Source organism: Ambystoma mexicanum, chromosome 2q (genome assembly GCF_040938575.1).
Source record: "Ambystoma mexicanum isolate Mex_15411 chromosome 2q, UKY_AmexF1_1, whole genome shotgun sequence".
NCBI lineage: Eukaryota > Metazoa > Chordata > Amphibia > Caudata > Ambystomatidae > Ambystoma > Ambystoma mexicanum.
The window spans coordinates 113,553,953-113,578,239 of NC_090924.1; the positions used below are offsets into that span (position 1 = coordinate 113,553,953).

The 24,287-nt window shown below is 48.1% G+C and overlaps 1 protein-coding gene across 2 annotated transcripts in view; it reads left to right on the forward strand.

The window, feature by feature from the left end:
- CRAMP1 (cramped chromatin regulator homolog 1) overlaps nucleotides 1-24,287 on the forward strand; it is a 1,760,184-nt gene that overhangs the window by 1,207,266 nt on the left and 528,631 nt on the right. For both annotated transcript variants that reach the window (XM_069646975.1, XM_069646973.1), the window contains exon 14: nucleotides 7,353-7,434. In XM_069646975.1, coding sequence (XP_069503076.1) covers nucleotides 7,353-7,434 — 82 coding nt within the window. The remainder of the gene's footprint in view (nucleotides 1-7,352; nucleotides 7,435-24,287) is intronic.

Below are 24,287 nucleotides of genomic sequence, written 5' to 3' on the forward strand. Positions count from 1 at the left end.
GCCCCTAAAGTCAACAGGCTGATCTTTGGCAAATGAATGGGTTTCTGTACACCAGAACCAGTGACGATTAACTTGTGTGAACTGGAGAGCTTGGGGTTTCCTGGTTGCGCGAATTGGGATGGGTGGACCGTGCGGTCTGAAAACTGCGCCTAGACCAGTAAGCCCTAAATTTGGAAAACTCAAAGATTTGTGAAAGAAGCCAAGGAGAAGTACTATAAGCAGACTGGTGAAGCTAACCAGAGGATTCTATATTGAAGTCTTGGGGAAGGGAACCCGGAGACTTGATAGACTATAAGTGCTGTCTTGAGGATCCCTTTGCCTTTGCCTTTGAATTGTGTTGCTTGAGACTTGGGGAAGAAGGCCCAGGGATTGCGTAGAACTGCATTGCATTGAACTTGGAGAAGGTAATCTTACAACTTTGTGGACTTCAATGAACTTGAGGAAGGGAAGCTGAAGAAGAAGCTAAGAGCTGGACTAAGCTCAGAACTTTGTTGAACACCATTTCTTTCATTATTGACATCCCTACATATTGTTTAACTTGTGAGGGCAAGGACAGGTTTTGGACACACAGACTTTTCATTTGAACTCTTTCACTCAGACTGTCCTTAGTTCTGTTCAGGTATGGAAATCCCTCCTTAGTATAGGACAAGATTGGCCTTCTACCATCCATTTAATAAATCATCTTGTTTTAAACTTTGCCTGCGTCTTACTTCATGATGTCTTCAGAACTACCTCATCTCTGTCTCTTTGTGCTGGCCCATCTCTGACATACTTTCCATAGCCGTTCCTTTTTAGTTTAGTTTAGTCCTTTTGCTTGGATCCTATAGATATTTTACCAACCCCAATCAGAGACCATCTTGAAATAAAGGCTTGGTTGGACCCTTTACTTCATCAATTTATAAAGCACTAAAAACAGACATGCATGCATAGTAGCGCTAACATAACAAACATTAAAAAAAATAAAAACCTGTGCCAAACCTCAAACAGTCCTATAAGGAAGGTCAATGGAACAGTACCATCTTCAATCCGTGTTCAAATCTGGCAAACAAATGACAAGCCCTCAGATCTGGAAGAAGGGCATTCCAGCTTCTTGGGGCTGCATGTGCAAAGAACCCCTGAGCCACCATGTTCACTTTGGCCATTGGCACCTGTAGGAGGCAAGAATTAGTAGACCTCAGCACCCTCCGAATGGGCTGCCAAGAGAGTCTGTTAGTCTGGACTACTGCCATAAAGGCCTTTGAGTGCAATACACAGGAGGCAAAATGTGATTCTACTGGCAATAAGTAGCGAGTGCAGGGCCTTCCTGGCCACAGATACATGCTTTCCTACATAGGCCCTCCATAGCCCTCACTGCATTGTTTTGCACAATTAGTAGTCAGACGATTACTCCTTTTGTTAACACCTTTCAAAATGCTAGAGAAGTAGTCCAATTTGGCACCAATTATGGCCCGAGCAACGGTTGCACAATTATTGGTCAAAAAAGGTCTTAACTGCACAAGCAGTTTCACATCAGGCTATTCACATGCACCCTCATGCTTCGTTCTTGATCAGTAATTATGTTCAGGCTCTTTACCTTGGGGAGAGTAGCAATAGCACAGCCCCCTATCTGAAATTCCTGAAAGTCAGGACTCTGCTTTCTCAGCTGTGCAGCCGTGCCAACTACCATCAGCTCTATTTTTGAATCGTTCAAAGCTAAACCATTGTCCCCATCCTGTTCTTTATAAGGGTGTAAACTGAATCGATAGTTTGTGTGCCTCTTGTAATCACCCGAGAGAGCAATGAGACACTGGGTATCAGCGTAATTCGTAACCCTTTAAGTGCCAAGGACGAGGTATCTCGTCCTTGGTATTGCCTCACCAGTGCCAAGGACGAGATAGCTCGTCCTTGGCACTTACGGGGTTAATAAAGGAGAAAATGTTAGAAGGCTTTGCATGGTGAAATACTGAAATCACCAAAAAAGGCCTTGGCACTGGGGGTGGGGGAAACCCATTTAAGTTACACCCTTTGCATCAAGTAGTTCAAAAAGAGGCTTGGTAAAAATATTAATCAATGTGGGTGAAGTGACAAGCAGGAGTCCCGGGGGATTATGCAAGTCACCACAAAATTATCCGCTTTGACATCACCATAGAAAACCCTTGCTACCCGGTCTGCCAAGAAAGATCTAACCCATCTGGCCTTTGTTGGCAAAAAGGAGGCAAAGTGTACACGCCTAGAAACCAGAATAGTATGGTCAACCAGGTCGAAAGCAGCAGACCGGTCCAGGAGCATAAGGGGATCTGTGCCACCCTTCTCAAGAACTTCCAGCATATTATCCTTCAAGTCAATAAGGCAGATTCTGTGCTGTGAGCAATTCGAAATCCAGACTGCCTCTGTCTCATGATGTTCTATTTAGTCAGAAAGTCCTGTACTTTAATATAGGCTGCCTGATCCAAGATCTTAAGCAAGAACGGGATGTTGGTAATGGACTGCAGTTTGATGGAACACTGGAATCAAGTGATGGTTTTTTTAAGTAGCAGAAAAATCCAGGCCTGCTTGATACATGGCGGCACGAAACATTCACTAAAAGAGTTAACAAATTTGGTGATCAGAGGGTCAAGCTGAGCAGCACAAGCCTTTACAACTGCAGCAGGGCAAGCATCCGCCTTGTAAAAGGTGGGTTTCAGCTGGTGTAACAAAGTAGAAATCTCAAGTTCTGTGACCAAACTATACTCTTACACAGGAATAGTATTCTCAAGTCCAAGGAGTTCTGGATTTCCACTTGGCGTACCTAATGCAACACATTTAATCATGATTTCCTCCTGAATTTTCTTGATCTTATTGATCATAGTGTCCTGAATGGATGTGCACCAGCCTTTATCTTTGTTAACCAAAGGAGAGGGGTTTTCAGAAACTTTAAGAATCCTAAAGAGTTCTCTGAATTCAGAATTGGCATTTTCAATCCTCTGGTCATATGAGGATTATTTTGGCCAAATTAGTGGCAGATTTGTGGTCCTTAGCTGGCAGTTTATATTTAAGCCTGCTTTCCTTAGAGTTGGTTTTACTCCACATCTCAAAGGCTTTGCGCTTGACCACTTTGAGTTTTTTTTTTTATTTCAGATTAATATCATACTTTAGTATTTTGTTTCTTCACACGTTGAGTTTCTTCATGCACCATTATGTTGACAGCATTAAGGAGCATGTTTTGATAGGCTTCCACCCGATCACTGGCTGAGTCATAATTAGCTAAATTGTTGAGTGTTTAATCAAGGTGAGGTGCCAGTGATGCAGCGGAGAGCCTGCAAGTGTTTCTTGATGTATTGACAATCCTGTCCAGCTTGTATTTATTTATACTGTGACGTGCAAGAAAGAATATAATGAATCCGTGTGTGGTCTGACCAGGGACAAGAAATCACATCAAGATTGTTAATGATGACATTGTGACTTGCAACCCAGTCAAGAGTTCTACCCTTAGCATGAGTTGCCACGGTCACATGATGTAAGAAGCCAAAATTAGACAAAATGCACTCAACAGTGTCTGCCATCGAGTCAGTGTCATCAAGGAGTCCAAGATGGAAATCGCCTAAAACAACTTTCGACAGGGGCTTAAGCAAGGACACCCGCATGTCACCAAATTGAAGGGTGAAATCTAACAGTCGGCGGCGGGCGATATATAAGAATATGGTCAATGGTGGTGTTAGGATCTGATAACACCTTAGCATATAAATCTCGCAGCCAGTCGGACCTTCAATAACTGCTTGATGTATCTGTCGAGAAGTCCTATAAATTAAGGCAACTCCTCCACCCCGGCCTCAAATGCTGTCCGCTCTAAGAATCGTATAGCCTGGAGGCACAGCCAAAGAGAGAGCCGGACTGGCAGAGGCAGGCCTCCAGTTAAGGTTCGTACCAGGCATTTTTACACATATAAATCTTGTAAATACCACAGCTTAATTATTTTCCTGTGTACATTTACACACAAGTTTAGAACAGAGGGCAGTGCAAAGGTCAGGTTACTTGACAGAAACCAGAACACTTGCTTTGATTTTTATCTACATACAAGCCATGGGGAAAAGCCTCTGAAACAGAATTTATTTCTGTAAAGCCTTTCAAAAAAGGAAACTGCACAATGTGATAAAAGGGATGGTTTTCTTGCCATTCAGCTGCTGTTTTGTGTGTAAATGCTCATGGAGCAAACAGAAGCACTCTGCATATTTATTTTCCTAGAATTTTAGGATTGTATAATTAATAAGATGGAAAACTTAAGTTGCAATTGAGAATTCATCTTTTATAACAAATTATGCTTTTTGTTTTTCTAGTGAAAGCACACCAGTATTGCACAATTGTATTTTTCAGAGTTCCTGTGCTGTGTGCATAATAATGCGGAGGCAGATCATGTTTTACAATTATAATTGAATTTACACTCTAATTCTAAAAACAGTGTGTAAAATTATGAGTATGCACGGTCTAGTATACATCCATTCAACCTTGCAGTCAATGGGGCACATTACTGTAAATGGTCAGTGGCAGCAGAGTATTTGCTCAAGGGTGAGTGATTGTCATTACACCAATCACAGGTGTTATAACGTCTCAAATCTTTAAGACTACAATTAAAATACCCAAAAACTGACTCTACAGGGAAGTGTAAGCGCTGTTCAAAAACAAACAAATGCAAGTTACATTTGTAATTGTAATAGAAACTCTGCAAAACCTGTCCCAGTGATAATCCAGATAGGTATTTAACTTTATATAGCGCTTCATACATTGTTCGTCCAACATCTAGGCACTGTGATTATTATACTTCAGTCGATACTCCCTTTACTGTCGGTTGCAGTACCAGCTTCGGTATTGTGATAGCTATGTTCTATGTATAGCTCTTTGCCAAAAGCGCTTCATAAAAAAAATTTGACCATGAGATTAGGTATAGAATTGAGCACGGAGTCATTTCCACTCTGCACTATTGTATCATGACATTGGCATGCCATTAGGTAGTAATAGCCCTGCGAAATGAGGACTTTCATTATACAGCCAAAAACAATTCTGCTATAAAACCTCAAAACACACAATGCAATTAATGTTTGCTTTACTATGTAATTGGCTAGATTTTTGTGTTCTCAACATGTAAATATATAGAGGAGAGATCAAATAATGGAGTATTCAGTCACAATGCAGAAAGCTGCCACATGGTAACGATTTCCATACAGTTTTTGCACATGTTGGCTGGATGTCACATACATTTTACTCTCTTGCAAAGGAGAAAAGTCATGTTTACTCTCTAAAAATCACATTTACTCCAAAGTTTACAAATAGGGAGTAAAATATTCCCACCTCAAAATCTTATATGGTGCACTGGGTAGGGGCATGCAGCCAGCTCTCTTACTGCACACATTTCAATATGCTTGGACAGCAGATAGTCAGCGATATTTGTGGAGTGCTTAAACAAGGAACGAGCATCAATTGACAGACAATTGAAAGTCTTGATGGAGCCAAAAAAATCAAAGCATATACATCCACAGTGTCGGTGTACACAAATTAGCGTTTAGTATACGCATATCTTTGGAGTCCCTGATAACCAAAACACTGGATGCATCAGTAGTGATATTATTAGGACACACGGGTCCTACAGAAGCAGAAATTATATTAAGTGACTGAGACTGGGAGCAGAAAATCAGCAGTCTGATTTAACACTGGAAATGAGGGGTACCTGATTAACCGGTCTGTTCTTTTCAGTGATGGCAAAAGAAGTATCTATATTAGCAGACTCTGCAGCGTTTGTAAAACATAAATCATGGCCAGGAGAGCTATAAGCAACAATGCTTGGAACAGAATGCTGCAATATCATGGTGTTAGTAGCATTTGCATAAGCACGTAACAAAGAGTCACTATCAATAATTAGGAGAGGCCAACCTCTCGTTAAGGTGCATGGATGAATGAGCATCCGATTGGTTAGTACATTGATTTTGCAAGAGTGGCTGAGTCATAACGACCGTAGTGGGGTCTGCAGCATCTGATTTAATTAGAGATTTTATTGCAAAATGGTTCAAGTGCCATGCCACAATATTGCTCCAAGATGGCTGCTGACCTGCGTCTGATACTATGATCTATACCCAAAAAAACATGCTATGATTTGAAGGTCGCCACGTCACAGTTGTAAACACAAAAAATATCAGCACATCAGGGGGCGAAGCCAATAGACTTCCTGAAAGAGAGCTACGATTATACAAGGCCCAGCGGTGACCCAAGTGCGTACCGCAGCAAACTAGCTTCAACGCGCCAGCAAAACTGTACCTTAGAAAAACAAAAGGAGTGACTAATGTGTGTTTTAGGCAGATTTGTACACCATTATAACAACATATTAGAACCAGCCTTCTGACGGTATTGCCTAAGCTCACAAAGTAGAAGTCTGCATATCGCACTTTAGTAGGGCAGAGGACACTTTATTCCATTAAGAAGCCTGGGAATAAATGTACTGTAATTCCTTTCATGCTCTAAGTAACTCCATAAATGAAAATGAACACTTAAGCTTCACACAATTAATTTGTTATATTGTCTTTTTATAATCAGAATTCTATTTTATAAAAGTCGACTAGGAATTTTATATATTTATAACCAAATTCACATTTTATATTTGTTGAATAGGAATCTTATATTGGATTTAAATGAGGACTTTGTAATTTGGTGTTTCGCAATTTTAGGTCATTTTTGTTTTTTATGTTATGTTATTTGTGACATAGTCATTGTTTTGTTTCAAGTCCTATGGTTGTGTAATTGGTCTGTTTTTTGTTATGTTTATTGATTATGTGTAAAGTTCTCTGTGAACTAATCACATTAATAAATAGGTAAAATGTTTACCTTGGGACCCAGTGGCCCCATAAGCAAAACCTTGGTTTGGAGCTCTGCCGCTACATTCAAACTTCATAAGCTTCTTGTTGAATAGACTCTCCATAAATGTATTCATCCTTTAATCCAGCCATACTTTTAAACTGTTCCTGGCCCGAGCAGCTATTAGAAAACCTAAGTTATCACACACATACTTTAATAGGAATAGTTCCTGGCTCTAGAACTGTGCACTAGATTTTAATTGGGGCACTGGTAGGCCAGTGAAGCTCTCACAGCCCGCTTTGTGAGGTGATGGGCTTGGGGAACCAGAGTTTGTCTGAGATTTCATCCTGTAAAATTCTGGTTAGCATTCTGTATAGCATTCGGTAAAACTGTGAAAAGGTTACTAAATCCTGTTTCATGGCCACAGTGTAGGCTGTTTGTTCTCACTCGATGGAAAATGGTCTTTCTTAACTGTCACAGAACTAAAGCAAACCGGAATATGTGTTCCAGTGTTCTCATGCCACAACCAAACTTGTAAATTGTGTTTGCCTCTTCAGAGGACGCTGCTTCCCAGGCCATCTGGTAACACATCTCCACCTGCCTACTCGTTTTCCATCTTACCAAATTCATCAGTGGCTGGTAAGTTTCTTTTACGAATCCGATAAAGAATTGTCGGAATTGCTTTCTTTTCATTCCCATATTCAAGTTTAGGATCTTTCTACCCTTGCTCCTGAACGCCAAGAACATTTAATTTGTTATTTTAAGTTTGTGATCTTTGCATAAATATGTATTTTTCTTAGTCCACTCTACGCTTTGTTTGCCAATGTAGATTGTGAGTGTAATGAGCATCACTCCTACCAGATCCCCAGCTACACTAATTATTCCCCAACAAGCCATAGTGCTACATCCAATGTTTCCCAAATTGTTCCGCTTCTTCTGCTTCAAAGACTCACAGTTGTATGCCCTGTGAATAGTGTAATTTCCAATTACGTCCTGTACTTCGTTTAATCATGGCCATATAGTCCGTTCTTAACCTTTGTCAGTTTCGTGCAATGGCTTGCTGCAAATTGGTGTTTAAACTGTGCTTTGTGATTGACACATTTTGCATGCCCCTTGTGTGAATTTCTACTTTTGGGAAACCAGCCCAGATCAAGCAATTAGACGCTGTAATCCAGTGAGCAGCTTTGCTTTTGCTAAATTCCATTGTGTTGAGATTTTGCAGCACTCCTAATGAAAGGTGTTATTTCAAACTCGGTGGAAAGTAATATGGACCCCCAATCTTTTTGCATTGTTTTCGAACGTGTACTGATTTTTTGATGGTAAGTATAGCTTTCGGCTTCACTTCCCCTGTCTTTTGCACATTTGTTATGGAGAAACTGATCAGTCCTTCAGACTATCGGTATTGGGAAACTGTTTCCCTGATCACCTTTTGTAACTTTTTAACATTGCACTCAGCATCTTACAATGCAGTGCAATGGGGATACTTCTGTATCACCCTTGCCTTTTACACTTGGAATTTTTGGTTACATTTTTATGTGTCTCGTGATAAACTGGTGGCAGCAATTCTAGTTTTTCAATGTTTGTGTATTTCTAGTGTGTACATTCGCGCTTACCACGTATGGCTACTAAACTGGCCAAGTCATGAGAGTTTTGCTTGTTTTTTGGCCATAATGTTTTTTGGCCTTCTTCCTGCTTTGCCAGGTCAGGAAATCCCATAAAAATGTCATGAGCTTGCCCAGGAAAGCTGCTGCTTTTACAGGCTAGTCATGACTTTTGTGTGTGTGACCCAGGAAGTGGGTGGGTCCTGCTTCACATCAATGGTCCAAACAGTCTGAGTGTAGGGAATGAGTGAAACCAATAGTTTTATTTTTGTTGTTTTCCATTTAACTTAATAACAGACATGTATAACTGCAGAATACAATGATTTTGTCTGTCTCCCCTCCCAACTCCCCTCACCCACCTACTTGCATCTACTTTCATAAACTTTGTGCGGCCATTCTATTACATCTCGCTCATCTGCCTTCCTACCCTACCGCCTCATCCCTTCCACCAACATCGTCATACCCAGTACCCATAATGTCCATTACCATCTGTCTCCAGGCCTCCAACCCCATATTACTCTGTTCGGGTCATGACTACCTGCCTATTGCCAGGCCATAGTCTCTGCGTTCATCCATTTCTTGAGATCCGCCTACCATGCTCTTGCTGCTGGCCCTTTCCGTGCTTTCCAGCCCATCGCTATCCTGCGCTTTGCTTGTATGTATGCGAGATCTTTAAGTTTGTTCACATCTCTAATTTTCTTGGGTCTAGTGAAGCCGCCCAGCAAGCAGGCCTTTGGGGATCCAATGTCCAGGCTGATACCCGCACACGACAACACTCTGGCTATCTCATCCCAGAATTGCCTAATCGTCGCAAAGGCCCAAAACCTATGCACCCGGTCTGCGTTAATTAATCCACATTTTGGGCAGGCCTGTTCTGCCGCTTGGCGGCACTTAGCTATTCCTCCTTGGGTCAGGTATACCCTGTGCGTCAGATACAATTGAATCTGCTGTAGTCTGAATTCCTAGACACCTTCTTTTGGTAAGCTTGTTATCTGTCCCACATCTCATCTGACAATTGTTCCTGCAGTTCTGTCTCCCAGGACTGTCTGACCTGTTCCATCTCACAACCCGTCCTACCCATCAACAGCTTGTATATTCTCAATACCTCGTGCCCACTCTCTGAAACGTCATAGAGTCTCTAGCTTTTCATCTCCTTGTAAACCTTCTCCTACTGTCAGCCATGCCCGTATATTCTGAGTTAGTAGCCGGTTGAATGTGAGGTGCTGTCCTTGATGCAACCCTGTGTTTGCTTCCAGTGCGCTGATCAAGGGGCTTCCACTCTTCCATCATATCTCCCACTGTTGCCATTCCCTTGGGTTCCCAATACTTCCGCACTTTCAACCTGATCTGCTTCTCCCCCGCATGCAGCGTGACCAGAGGAATCTGTGGAGAATATGGTTCTCCTTTTCCCAACAGCCGACAAGCTTGCCACCACGTCTGCTTCCCTACCTTTTAATAATAATTGCGGGCAAGATTTGCTGGATGCTGTTGTCCATGCCACCTCTTTATGAAAGTACAGGGCTGCCACTGCCTGCAACAACTGTGACTCCTGCGTCTGTTCATCTGACAGCCATTTGGTCACAAATTGTAGCTGACTAGCAACAAAGTATACTTCAAAATCGGGAACTTTAATCCCTCCTTGCTCGTACGGGTTCTGGAGTTTCTGTAATGCCACCCTGCATCTCAAATTATGGCATAGGAAGCTCCTACATTTTCCATACAGCCTCCTAAACTATTTCGGGCTATCATATGGGACATTAGCAAAGCAGTGCAGTAGCCTCGGTAGCGCCAACATCTTTAACAGGGCAGCTCTCCCCATCATCGACAATGGCAGCCTGGCCCAGAAAGCCATAGAATTCTCTATTCTATCCATCGCTCTCTGTGTATTGTGTTTGTGTGTGTGCTCGGTTTATGGTATATGTCCACTCCCAGATACCTGAACGTACATCGCCCATCTAATTACCAGCACCGGAAGAGCACTTTCAGGTTGACCCACATATCCTCCCAACGGGAACAAGATCGACTTCTGCACATTAATTGTGATACCTGACAAGGCCGGGTAGCGTTCTAGCACATCTAGTATATACTGCAAGTTGTCCTCTGGGTGCTGTAGGCACAGAAGCATGTCATCCGCGAACAGTGAAAGCAGATGCCCGCCCCCAGCCGTGGCGATAACCCCTTCTGTATATCCTTCTCCAGCATGGGGTCTGGCATGGATTCACATGCTCATGAATATTCCCCGTCGTCAGGCTGGGAATCCTCGGTAAAGAAAAAAATCAGTATCTGTTTCGTTTCTGATCTGTCTTTCTTAGTAGTAACCAATCACTGATCTCTGGGTCATAATGCCCCCAGCCAATGACTGCCCTCTCCCTAAGCCCCTCCTCTGGCAGCCATCCTCAGATATTTACTGCACGTTCAAGTGTTGGGAGTCCTCGTGCTTTAGCTCTCGTGCTTTTACTTGCGTTTTCGCGCTTTTTCAGGAGAATGTTCTCATTTTTTCGGTTTTATCGAGCCTCAAGCTCCACCGTTTCTACTTCCGATAACGGGGACCTGTTTCGGAATTCTTCTACGCCCCTCAAGGGTGAAGTTTTCGTCGTGTTACGCTTGTTGGAGGATTCCAGAAGATCTGTGGCCTACCTCAACTGACATGGCCCAGGACAGTGGCCCGTTACGACTGGGAGCTTTGGTTCAAGATAGCTCCTCTGCTATACTTCCTAGAGGACAAGAGGGCGGAGGCCCTACAGATTCTGCAGGAAGGCGATGTGGCATTGGATCATGCCGTAACAGTGGCAACGGACATTGCCGATACCGGATTTCGCCAACTGGGCAACAGGGTTTGCCTCCGATGACGAAGATGGCTCAAGGCGACAGACTTTCGCCAGGACGTCCAGACCAGAGTGTTGGACATGCCGTTCGACAACAACCTGTTTGGAAAGACGGTGGATGAGTCCCTCCAGGCCATCAAGACAGACACGGAAACAGCCTGAGCCCTAGGAGTCCTTCAGCAACGGTGGCCCTTTCGGAGCTCCGGAGGCAGACAGGGAGCCTCCAAGGGATCCAGCGGTGGCTCTTCTACCTACCGCCAGGTGGCCCGCTCCTCGTCCCAGGAGGCCTACAGAGGCCGCGGCAAGCAAGGAGGGTCTCGCCGCCGTCGGCAAGGAGGCCAAGGCGGCAAGGCCTCTTCCAAGCAGGACTGAACCGCCCATAGCGTTGAGCCCCCACCGAAGCACCCCGGTGGGAGGCCGGCTGACGAAGTTCATCAGTGTGTGGGAGTTCATCTCCACCGACCGTTGGGTGCTGGACACCCTGGCCTGCGGACACTCGATAGAATTTCAAAAGAAGTGTCCTCGCATTCCTCCCATGGCCAGGAAGGAGAATCATGTCCCTCAACTACTGTTGCTCAAGAAAGGTGCCATCGAGCTCGTCCCCAAGAGGCTCCGGGGCACAGGAGTATACTCAAGATACTTCCTCGTCCGAAAGAAGATAGGTGGTTGGCGCCCCATCCTGGACCTGCGTCGGTTGAACAAGTACATCAAGGCACACAAATTCAGGATGGTCACCCTCCAGCACGTGCTGGGACAGCTGGAGGAGGGCGATTTCCTATTGTCACTGGACCTGGGGGATGCTTACTTCCACATCCCCATTCTAAAAGGACACAACGTTCCTCAGATTCGTAGTCCAGGGGCGTCACTACCGATTGAGAGCCCTGCCGTTCGGATTAAAGTCAGCACCCAGGGTGTTCACCAAGTGCCTCGCACCTGTGGCGGCGGGGTTGCACCTGCAAGGGATCCACGTCTACCCCTACCTGGAAGACTGGCTAATCCGTGCAAGGTCAAGCAAACTCGCCGTCAAACACACAGCGAGTACCATCCGCCTGCTCCCGGAGCTGGGATTCGCCATCAACTACCCCAAATCCCATCTTGTCCCGTCGCAGGTGGAACTGTTTCTGGGAGCGAAGCTCGATACAGTGAAGCGATTGGCATCTCCGTCGGAAGAAAGGGCGAAGGCCATTTTGGGCAAGGTGCAGCGCCTGTTAGCCACGGATGTGGCCAGAGTGAGGTCCATCAAGTCCCTCCTCGGGATGATGTCCTCATGCATCTACCTTGTGCCCCTTTGCAGGCTTCGGATGCGTCCGCTACAAGAGTTCCTCGACGCCTGCTGGATTCAAGCGGCGGGCAGCTTCGAAGACAGGATCCCGCTCGATGAGGAGTTCCGTCAAGCGATTCTATGGTGCGGTGCCCGTGAGCACCTCACGGCAGGCATTGACTTTTAGACCCCGGCGTATCAGGAGACGGTAATGACGGACACCTCCCTGGAGGGATGGGGGGCCCACACCGGAGATCTCCACGCAAGAGGCCTCTGGCTCCCGGAGGAGAGGTCTCTCCACATCAACATCCTGGTTTCACGAGCCGTGTTCTGGGCGCTCAAATCGTTCCTTCCGTCCCTCAAGGACAAACTGGTGACGATCTTCACCGACAACACCACCACGATGTTCTACATCCAGAAGCAGGGAGGCACCAGAACCTCAGCCCTATCCAAGGAGGCCCAGGATCTGGCCTGTGGCACTGGGCCGTCGCCCAGGGGATGTTTCTGGTTCCCTTCCACCTGGCAGGAATAAAAAAACACCATTGCCGACTCACTCAGCAGGGTGCTGCGCTCGTGCCACGCGTGGGAACTATGCCAGGACCAGGTGGATCGGCTATTTCAAAGATGGGGCAAACCCCAGATCGACCTGTTCGCGACGGCGATGAACTCTAAGTGCCAGAGGTTCGCCAGCAGGTTCGCACAGCCGAGGAGCATGGGCGATGCTTTCTCGTTCCCTTGGGACGGCCTGTTTCTGTACGCGTTCCCTCCGTTGCCGTTGCTGCTTCGTCTCATCAACCAGCTCAAGAGGTCCAGGTGCAGGATGATCCTCGTCGCACCAGCGTGGCCGAGACATGGTTCCCGGACCTTCTGGACTTGTCAGCGTCCCCACCTATCAAGCTGGCAACGGACGCGGATCTTCTCTCCAGAGAAGGAGGCGCCATTCTTCATCACGAAACGGAGTCGCTGAACTTGCAGGCTTGGCTCCTGCAGCACTAGAGTTTGGAGGATACGATACCCCGGCTGACTGCAGAGAGGTTCTTGCAAAAGCCAGGGTGTCCTCAGCTCTCAAATGCTATGGACATAAGTGGGAGAGGTTCTCTGTCTGGTGCCGTGCACAGAAGATTAACCCTCTGCGGATTACGGCCCCTCAAGTATTGCCGTACCTACTGTCGCTGGCCAAAGCTGGACTGGCTCACGCCTCAATCAAGATACATCTGGCGGCCATCTCCCGATACACCAGAACTACAGGACGGGCGTCCTTGTGGTCTCATCGCCTGGTGAAGGAATTTATGAAGGGACTATTCCGATCGTTTCCGCCGGTGAAGGCCCCTGCCCCGGCGTGGGAGCTCAACGTGGTGCTGACCAGGCTCATGCGGGCCCCATTCGAGCCTATGCATTCGGCGCCGTTGAAGTTCCTGTCGTGGAAGACCGCATTTCTCGTGGCCATCACCTCCGCATGACGAGTGGGAGAGATCCAGGCCCTATTTTGCAAGCCTACATACTTGACTTTTCACGACACGAGGGTGGTGCTGAGGATGGACCCCTCCTTTATACCCAAGGTGCCGTCGGACTTCCACCTCAACAAGCCCTTGGTTTTTTCTTCCCTTCTTCTCCGGCCAAGAGGACTTTGCACTCGCTGGATGTGGCTAGAGCGCTGAAGTTCTATGTGGACCGCACGAAGAGTTTTCGGAAGACATCACAGCTGTTTGTGAACTTTGGACCTGTGAATCAAGGGAAGGCTCTCTCGAAGGCTTCCATTTCCAGATCGCTCTCCAAATGCATCATGCACTGTCACCGGTTGGCAAACCGACCGCTGCCCGGCCTTCCGAGAGCCCATTCGACCAGAGCGATCGCTGCTACCACAGCGTTCCGGTCTGGTCTGCCCCTGCTGGACATCTGCAGGGCTGCTACGTGGAGGTCGACGCACACCTTCACAAGATACTACTGCGTTGATCGGGACTCCAGGGAGGAGTCCAGGGTCGGCCAAGCAGTGCTGCGCAACCTGTTCGCTTAAGGTGAGCCTGGTGAGGAGGTAAGAGATGCTTAATGTTGAGTTGTTGTATTGCTTAATGTTGAGCCTGTTGCCACCTCCAGTGGTTGTGCATGTGTATACTGCTATGTATTCTTATATTCATGAGCATGTGAATCCATGCCAGACCCCATGCTGGAGAAGGAACAAGTTACTTACCTGTAACTGTTGTTCTCCAGCATGGGTCTGGCATGGATTCACATGCGAACCCTCCCGCCTACCCCTCTGCGGCTCTTCACTTGGTCATACTCCCACCTTACGTTCTACCAAATCTGAGGATGGCTGCCAGGGGAGGGGATTAGGGAGAGGGCAGTCATTGGCTGGGGGCATTATGACCCAGAGATCCGTGATTGGTTACTACTAAGAAGGACAGATCAGAAACGAAACTGATACTGATTTTATCTTTAACGAGGATTCCCAGCCTGACGACGGGGAATATTCATGAGCATGTTAATCCATGCCAGACCCATGATGGAGAACAACAGTTACAGGTAAGTAACTTGTTCCTTCCCATAGGTAGACTGCCAGTGGCTCCAACGTCAAGATAACATGCATTGGGGACCACAGGCATCCCTGCCTGGTACCTTTGCCCAACTGCCACTGCTCTGAGACAATCGTGCCTGTCTTAACTCTTGCTATCAGCTCATTATATATATATATATATATATATATATATATATATATAGATAGATATAGATATAGATATAGATATATTTTTTTTTAATCATTTGTTTAGGTTTATTTAAACCTTTACAAAATTTGATCAAAAGATATAAATTCAAACATTGTTAAAAGCATCACATACAAAAACAAATCACACTTCTTTGTTAAAACCTCATATAGGTCTTACAGTGTATCAAAAAGAAAACCATTATTTAAAAAGCAGGACAGAATGAGTTCCAATAGCAAACGCAGGCAATCAGCAAGACTATTTTGCACAGGAAAACATTTCAGTGAAGTCAAAACCTGCCCAATAACAAAACATTAAAACAAGTCGCAGATATATTTTAAGAACGCAGTCACCCGTATCCTTAACGCAGTTCAGTTTCCATTTCTCATTTGGTGCCACAGTAAATCTCTATTCACACAGTATACGGGTTCGACAAATTGACCAAAATATAGAATTTGTTGACTCACAAGGGCAGGACAGATGAGTAAGATGTGCTCCAATGTTTCATCCGTTCCCTTGTTTTTGCAAAATCTGCACCAATTATATGTATCGGATAACAATTTCCGATTGAGTATGAAATTGGTCTGCAACACATCTGTCCTGAACCTCATAAAAACATTGTGTAAGTTTCTACTTGGGTATTTAACTAAATAACCCTCAATTTCAGGAAAGAATTTCCACAAGGAACACGTCTGGTTATAGATTTTGGACTGCAATACTGTTCTTATGTTTTCCTGACAGTCATCGCCTTTCAAAATCTTTTTTACTTTCAGAGGGTTCGACAGTAGCATTTCAATAGAGACACCTAAGTTTAAAAGAGGCTCTTGAATATTGCCCTCTAACTGATTTTGAAAATCGCTTGTATTATCCATTCCCGCTACTACATATAAATCAAAACCTCTATCAGTTAAACATTTTCTCCATAAAAGTATTCTTTTCCACAATATGACTGATTTCAGGGATTGGAGACCTAGGTCATATCTAATGACATCTTTTGGTACACACTTTGGTAAAAAGAACAGTATCCCTCTCCATATAAAACTCTGCAGAGTTTTTAAAAAGTCCATGAAGTCCAATGCATAAAATGCCATGCAATAAGATAACCTTGGAATAACCTTCATAGTGTAGAAGGTTCTCAAAGTTACCAACGAGTATTTACCACATTTAGTCTCTAATCTGCGCATTTGTTGCAGGGCCACTTCAGCCTTTGTTCTCAATTGGTTCTTTATTATGGTTGGTTAGTGATCAGGAAACATGATATCCCAGATATTTAAATGCATTCTGACATTTTATGCGTTGGCCCTCACAATACCATGTATATACTAGCTGGTTTTCTTTATCCAATCGCACAATAGTTGTTTTTGTTGCATTGATTTTTAAATGGAGTTCAGTAACAAATATCACAAAAGCATTTATCTTTCTTTGCAGACCAATTTTGGTGCAGTCTAGTAACAAGAAATGGTCTGCATATGCCAACCTTTTGATAGATGTATTTCCTAATTTAGGCACAATCCATCCCTTTATTCACAAGTGCTCTATTAGCCCCACTAACCAATAGGTTAAACAATGTAGGCGCAAGCATGCAACCTTGTTTAAGCCCATTGGAGATATCGAACTCTGACCACAGTAATCTTTCTGAGTTTAAACAAACTTTTAGTTTGGTCTCAGAATATAATTCAATGATTATCTCCAGTAAATGTTTAGGCATATCCAGATCTCGCAATATGCGCCATAAAGTTGGGAGGTCCTCCATGTCAAAACCTTTACTCGGATCCATAGACGCAACAAAAATAGGGTTCCCATCTTTCATTAAAGACTTGGATTGAAGACTTCTTAGAATTAAACCCCCACAATCAGCACCAGTGTTTCTCTTAAAGCCAATTTGCTTAGGATCTAGTATATTGTCATGGGTAATCCAATCTTGAATTTCTTCTAGCAGAATTTATGCGAAAATCTTTGATTCTGGTCAGATATGGCTATAGGTTTATAACTTTCCGGAGAAGATCTAGAACCTTGTTTGGAAACTGGAAGTACAATGGCCAGTCTCCATGACTGAGGTATAGTTTTGGTGTATAGAATATCTCCGTAAAGTATATATAGAATTTTTGCCCAAAGTTCAATATTGGTTTTTAAAATATTATTAGATGAGTTGTTAGGACCAGGAGCAGCTGAGTTGTTGGATTTCCTGATTAGACGAGATATATTTTGAATGGAAATGTCCAAAAACCATTCGCTAACTTTTTATCTTTTTAATCTGGGTAAGTGTTTGGGAGTCGTTATTCCCACTTTTCTGGAGTGTCCAAACTTCCCTCTTCATTAGTGACTTGGGCCTTTGTACCTCTGTCAAAATAATGTTCATGTTTTGGCCTTCTTGTCACCAAAACTGTTAAAACCTGCAGATTTGTGTATAGTATCATTTACATATGTGATAAGTGTTCACAGAGTGGCTTGACACGCTCTGCTCTAGGGTCATTTCATCGAAATCTTGTACCAAAGCTGAAGTAAATCTTATTGTTTTGTTAAGTCCATCGCATTCTGTTACCTCTGATATTGATCAATACACCCTCAGCATAACAAGACGTTCTCCCTGTGTCTATAGTAGTAGCAAAATCGATGGACAGCAGTCTGTGATCACAAGTAGGCAACTCAGTAACAGCAACATTTGAACTGTATTTATCTAAACCACCTGACACAAAAATATAATCTAGTATGGAGTTACAACCCCTTGCGTTCCAAGTAGGACAGTTGTTCTCAGTCATTACCAGTCCCATAATTTCAATGAAATTTAGCCATAAGGCACCTCTTAGTATGGAATTAACCGCCTTTATAGTGTTTGTGTGAATATTAGCATTTAAAGCATCGCCTACTATATGATCAATATTAGTCTGCATTCAAGTCACCGGCTATGATTATTAAACCATTCTCATTGGCTGAAAGCCACGCATCAATTTTCTTTGTGAAGTTGTTAATTTCTTTTTCCAGTTGCAGATCTGAATATTTCAATGGATTCCAATAGACATTTACAATGTAAAGGTGCACACATTTATCACATATTTTGACCTTGTATGTCGCAATTAGTAACAAATGCAGACTCGACCATTCTCCAGCATGGGGTCTGGCATGGATTCACATGCTCATGAATATTCCCCGTCGTCAGGCTGGGAATCCTCGGTAAAGAAAAAACCAGTATCAGTTTCGTTTCTGATCTGTCTTTCGTAGTAATAACCAATCACTGGTCTCTGCGTCATACTGACCACAGCCAATGACTGCCCTCTACCTAAGCACCGCCTCTGGCAGCCATCTTCAGATTTTTACCGCACGTTCATGTGTTGGGATCCTCGTGCTATTGCTCTCGAGCGTTAGTGCTATTTTTCGCGCTTTTTCACAAAAAACTTCAATTCTTTCGGTCAAAAGAGCCTCAAGCTCCACCGATCCTACATCCGATCAACGGGGACCCGTGTCGGATTCGTCTGTGCCCCTCAAGGGTGAAGATTTCGTCGAGCTACACTTCGGAGGACTCCAGAAGCTTCTCAGGCCCGGTCTCGGAGATGGCCCAGGAGAAGGGAAGCTCGACGCCCGGAAAGCTGTTCAGGGTCTGCCCTGGATGCCAGCTGCAGAACGTCTTTAAGGAAGACGAACACTCTTTCTGCCTTTACTGCCTTCATGAGGACAAAACGCACGTGGAGAAGGATTGTGCGTTTTGCGGCAACATGTCGGAACGGACCATGAAGGACCGTCATCAACGTCTCGCCAACTGGCTGGAGGGTAAGAGCCCGTCTGGCGAGAAGAAGAAGAAATCCGAGCGGTCTTCTAAGACCTTTGAGGGCGCCCCGGCGACGGGGGCCCAACATAAGGCCAAGCACCGCGAGTCCGCTGGCACCGGGAGCGCCGAACGGTCGGGCTCTACGGGCGCCAGGCAGGGCGCACCCTCCCCGGCACCATCAACCACGAGCCAACGCTCTGGGTCGGGTAAGAGGAAGGCCGAGCACCCGGCGAAGCTCCTGGAGAGGCCCCGGTCGAGCCCTTAGGCAGAGGAGGAGCGTGGCAGTGCCCCCTCCCTCAAGGATAAGGCGGTGAGCGCACCTAAGGTGGTGAAGGCCTTGATCCATCCGACCAAGCCCTCTATCGAAACGGTCGCGGCGGCCCTGGCTCAGCCTGTGGAGGCTGCGCCAGTGGTGGCGACATCAGGGCCCAGAATCTCCCTGCCTCCTCGGAGGGAGTCTTCTTTTGTGCCCATCGATAGGACCCCCGTGAAACCCTCCGTGGGGAAGAAGAAGGGGGGGCAGGGCGTCGTCGTAGATTCGGCCTCAACCTCAGAAGAGGAGCTGATCGAGGTCTTAAGCCACGGCCTAGGCGTGGAACAAGGCCAGCCCGTCGGAATGGACCCCGACGCGGGTGACGACGACGACATCGTCGAGGATACCGACGGGGCCCCTGCTCGCCCGTCGGATTCCCCTCTGCCAGCGCCGCGAGACAACTCGGCGGCCATTTTGTTGGCCATACAGTCCTTATGCACCGAGATAAGGACGAGGCTACCGTTACCGACGGAGGAACCTCTCCCGTCGGGGGATCCAGAACCGGGACCTTCTGGTGTTCCCCCTACCAAGAAAAGAAGGATCCATCCTCCACCTCCTTTTCAACCGTCGCGCCCCGTCCAGCCCTCCTCCCCGTCCACCCGAGGGGATGATACGGGGACTGACACGGCAGCGACGGGTACGGACGACGAGGCATACGACGAGGATTTTCCGTCGTCGCCCCCCACCAGGGCTTCTCCGCCCGACGAGATCGGATCTTTCCACTCCATGATCTCCAGGGCTTCCGAGCTTTTCCAACTCTGCCCTGAGGAGAAGAAAAAGGAAGGCTTCCTTTATCAGCGGCGCGAGGCCAAGAGGAAGACGGTCCTCGCAGTGCCTCTGTTGGACGACATTTGGGATGAGGGCCTTTCCCTCCTCAAGAACCCTTCCACTACGCCAGCTAGAAGAGACCGGTACGAGAAAAAGTACCGGGTCCCGGACACGGCCCCCCTATGCCTCCGGGCGCAGCCTACCCCGGACTCCGTCGTCTCCGCGGCAGCCAGGAAGAAAGCGGGGGGGGGGGGTGCGGCCTCCACATCGACTTCCCCGCCGGACGGCGAGGGAAAGAAATTGGATGCTATGGGACGTAGAGTCATCTCGTCGGCAGCGACGACGATTAAAGCGGCCAACGCCTTGGCTATCGTGGCCCGCTACGACAGGGAACTCTGGTACAAGATAGCTCCCCTGCTGGATTTTCTGCCGGACGACAAGAGGGCGGAGGCCCTTGAGATCCTCCAGGAAGGTGAAGTGGCTTCGGACCACGCCATCACCGTGGCGACGGACATCGCCGACACTGGGTTCCGCCAGCTGGGCAACGGCGTTTGCCTTCGACGTTGTGGATGGCTCAAAGCTACGGACTTTCGGCAGGACGTCCAGACCAGAGTCCTGGACATGCCCTTCGACGGGAACAACCTGTTTGGGAAGACAGTGGACGATTCCCTTCAGGCCATCAAGGCGGATACTGAGACGGCCCGGGCCCTTGGAGTCCTGCAGCAACGACGGACGCCCTTTCGGAGCGGCGGAGGCAAGGGCGCCTCCAAAGGTTCTGGCGGCGGTTTCGCTTCCTACCGTCAAGCGGCCCGCTCGTCGTCGCAAGAGGCCTACAGAGGACGAGGCAAGTCTAGCGGACCCCGCCGTCGTCGCCAAGGAGGTCAAGGCGGCAAGGCCGCGTCCAAGCAGGATTGAACCGGCCGTGGGGTCGGGCCCCCACCGAAGCACCCCGGTGGGAGGCCGGCTGGTGGGCTTCGTCAGCGTGTGGGAGTCCATCTCCACCGACCGTTGGGTGCTGGACGCCCTGGCCCGGGGCCACGCGCTCGAGTTTCAAAGAAGGTGCCCGCGTGTCCCCCCCGTGGCCAGGAAAGAACTTCACGTCCCTCAACTTCTCCTGGAGGTAAAGGCGATGCTCAGAAAGGGCGCCATCGAACTCGTCCCAAAGAGGCTTCGGGGCTCCGGAGTCTACTCGCGATACTTCCTCGTGAAGAAGAAGACGGGAGGATGGCGCCCCATCCTGGACCTGCGACGGCTGAACAAGTTCATCAAGGCGCAGAAGTTCCGGATGGTCACCCTCCAGCACGTCCTGGGTCAACTGGAGGAAGGAGACTTCCTATCGTCGTTGGATTTGGAGGATGCCTACTTCCACATTCCCATCCTAAAGGGGCACCGAAAATTCCTCAGGTTCGTGGTCCAAGGGCGTCATTACCAGTTCAAAGCCCTTCCCTTCGGACTAGGGTCGGCACCCAGGGTATTCACCAAGTGCCTCGCACCGGTGGCGGCGCAGCTGCGCCGCGAGGGGATTCACGTCTACCCCTACCTGGACGACTGGCTCATCCGCGCCAAGACGAAGGAGCTCGCCGTGGTCCACACGGCAAGGACCGTCCAACTCCTCACGGACCTGGGATTCTCCGTGAACTACGCCAAATCCCACCTGGTGCCCGCGCAAGTCGCACTGTTTCTGGGAGCGAGGCTCGACACAGTGTCCCTTCTGGCCTCCCCGTCGGAGGAGAGGACCAGGACCATCTTGGGCAAGGTGCAACGGATGTTGGTGGCCGACGCGGCCAAAGTGAGATCCATCAAGTCCCTCCTCGGGATGATGTCTTCCTGCATCTACCTCATTCCCATGTGCAGGCTCCGGATGCGCCCGTTGCAAGAATTCCTGGATGCGCGCTGGATCCAGACGACGGGCAGCTTCGAGGAAAGGATCAAGCTCGACGAGAGTTTCCGACGAGCGATACGGTGGTGGGGCACCCGCGCGCATCTGATGGCGGGCATGGACTTCCAGACCCCAGCCCACCAGGAGACTGTGACCACGGATGCCTCCCTGGAAGGGTGGGGAGCGCACACCGAAAATCTGCACGCGAGGGGACTCTGGCTCCCGACGGAGAAGCCCCTGCATATCAACGTCCTGGAGCTCCGTGCAGTGTTTTGGGCCCTCAGGTCCTTCCTTCCGTCCCTCAAGGGCAAGGTGGTGAGGATCTTCACCGACAACACCACCACCATGTTTTACATCAGGAAACAGGGCGGAACCAGGTCCCCAGCGCTGTCCAAGGAGGCGCAGGACCTGTGGCATTGGGCCGTCGCCCAAGGGATTTTTCTGGTGCCGTTTCATCTGGCAGGGATAAAAAACACCATCGCCGACTCACTCAGCAGGGAGCTGCGCTCGTGCCACGAGTGGGAACTACGGCAGGATCTGGTGGATCGCCTCTTCCGACGGTGGGGCACACCCCAGATCGACCTGTTCGCGACGGCGACGAACACCAAGTGCCGGAGGTTCGCCAGCAGGTTTCCCCAGACGAGGAGCATGGGCGATGCTTTCTCGTTCCCCTGGGAGGGCCTGTTCCTCTACGCGTTCCCTCCCTTGCCTCTGCTAATCCGGCTCGTCAACCAGCTCAAGAGGTCACGGTGCAGGATGATCCTCGTCGCACCTGCGTGGCCGAGGCAGATATGGTTCCCGGACCTTCTGGACTTGTCAGCGTCCCCGCCGATCAAGCTGCCGGCGGACGCGGATCTACTCTCCAGGGAAGGAGGCGCCATCCTCCACCACGACCCGAAGTCGCTGAACTTGCAGGCCTGGCTCCTGCAGCGCTAGAGTTTGGAGGATACGACATACCGGCCGATTGCAGAGAGGTTCTTGCAAAGGCCAGGGCATCCTCGACTCTTAAATGCTACGGACACAAATGGAAGAGGTTCTCTGTCTGGTGCCACGCACAGAAGATTAACCCTCTACGGATTACGGCTCCCCAAGTACTGCCGTACCTGCTGACGCTGGCCAAAGCTGGTTTGGCACACGCGTCCATCAAGATTCATCTTGCTGCGATCTCCCGATACACCAGAACCACGGGGCGGACGTCCTTGTGGTCTCATCGTCTGGTGAAAGAGTTCATGAAGGGACTGTTCAGATCGTTCCCGCCGGTGAAGGCTCCGGCCCCGGCGTGGGAGCTCAACGTGGTGCTGACCAAGCTCATGGGACCTCCGTTCGAGCCTCTGCACTCGGCCCCGTTGAAGTTTCTATCGTGGAAAACAGCTTTTCTTGTGGCCATCACCTCCGCACGACGAGTGGGAGAGATCCAGGCCCTTTCCTGCAAGGCCCCGTACTTGACTTTCCACGACACGAGGGTAGTGCTCAGGACGCACCCCTCCTTCATGCCCAAGGTACCGTCGGACTTCCATCTCAACGAACCCTTGGTGTTACCTGTGTTCTTCCCGTCGCCTTCGTCGCCGGCTGAGAGGACTTTGCACTCGCTGGATGTAGCTAGAGCGCTGAAGTTCTACGTGGACCGCACGAAGGGGTTTCGGAAGACGTCACAACTCTTTGTGAACTTTGGACCTGTCAATCAGGGGAAGGCTCTCTCGAAGGCTTCCATCTCCAGATGGCTCTCCGGCTGTATCATGTACTGTCACCGGTTGGCAAACCGACCGCTGCCTGGCCGTCCGAGAGCCCATTCCACCAGAGCGATCGCAGCTACCACGGCGTTCCTATCTGGTGTGCCCCTGCTGGACATATGCAGGGCTGCTACGTGGAGGTCGACGCACACCTTCACGAAATTCTACTGCGTCGACCGGGATTCCAGGGAGGAGTCCAGGGTCGGCCAAGCAGTGCTGCGCAACCTGTTCGCCTGAGGTGAGCCTGGTGAGGAGGTAAGATGCTTAATGTTGAGTTGATGTGATGCTTAATGTTGAGCCTTTGCCACCTCCCGTGGTTGTGCATGTGTGTACTGCTATGTATTCTTTATTCATGAGCATGTGAATCCATGCCAGACCCCATGCTGGAGAAGGAACAAGTTACTTACCTGTAACTGTTGTTCTCCAGCATGGGTCTGGCATGGATTCACATGCGAACCCTCCCGCCTACCCCTCTGCGGCTCTTCACTTGGTCATACTGCCACTTCACGTGCTTCCAAATCTGAAGATGGCTGCCAGAGGCGGTGCTTAGGTAGAGGGCAGTCATTGGCTGTGGTCAGTATGACGCAGAGACCAGTGATTGGTTATTACTACGAAAGACAGATCAGAAACGAAACTGATACTGGTTTTTTCTT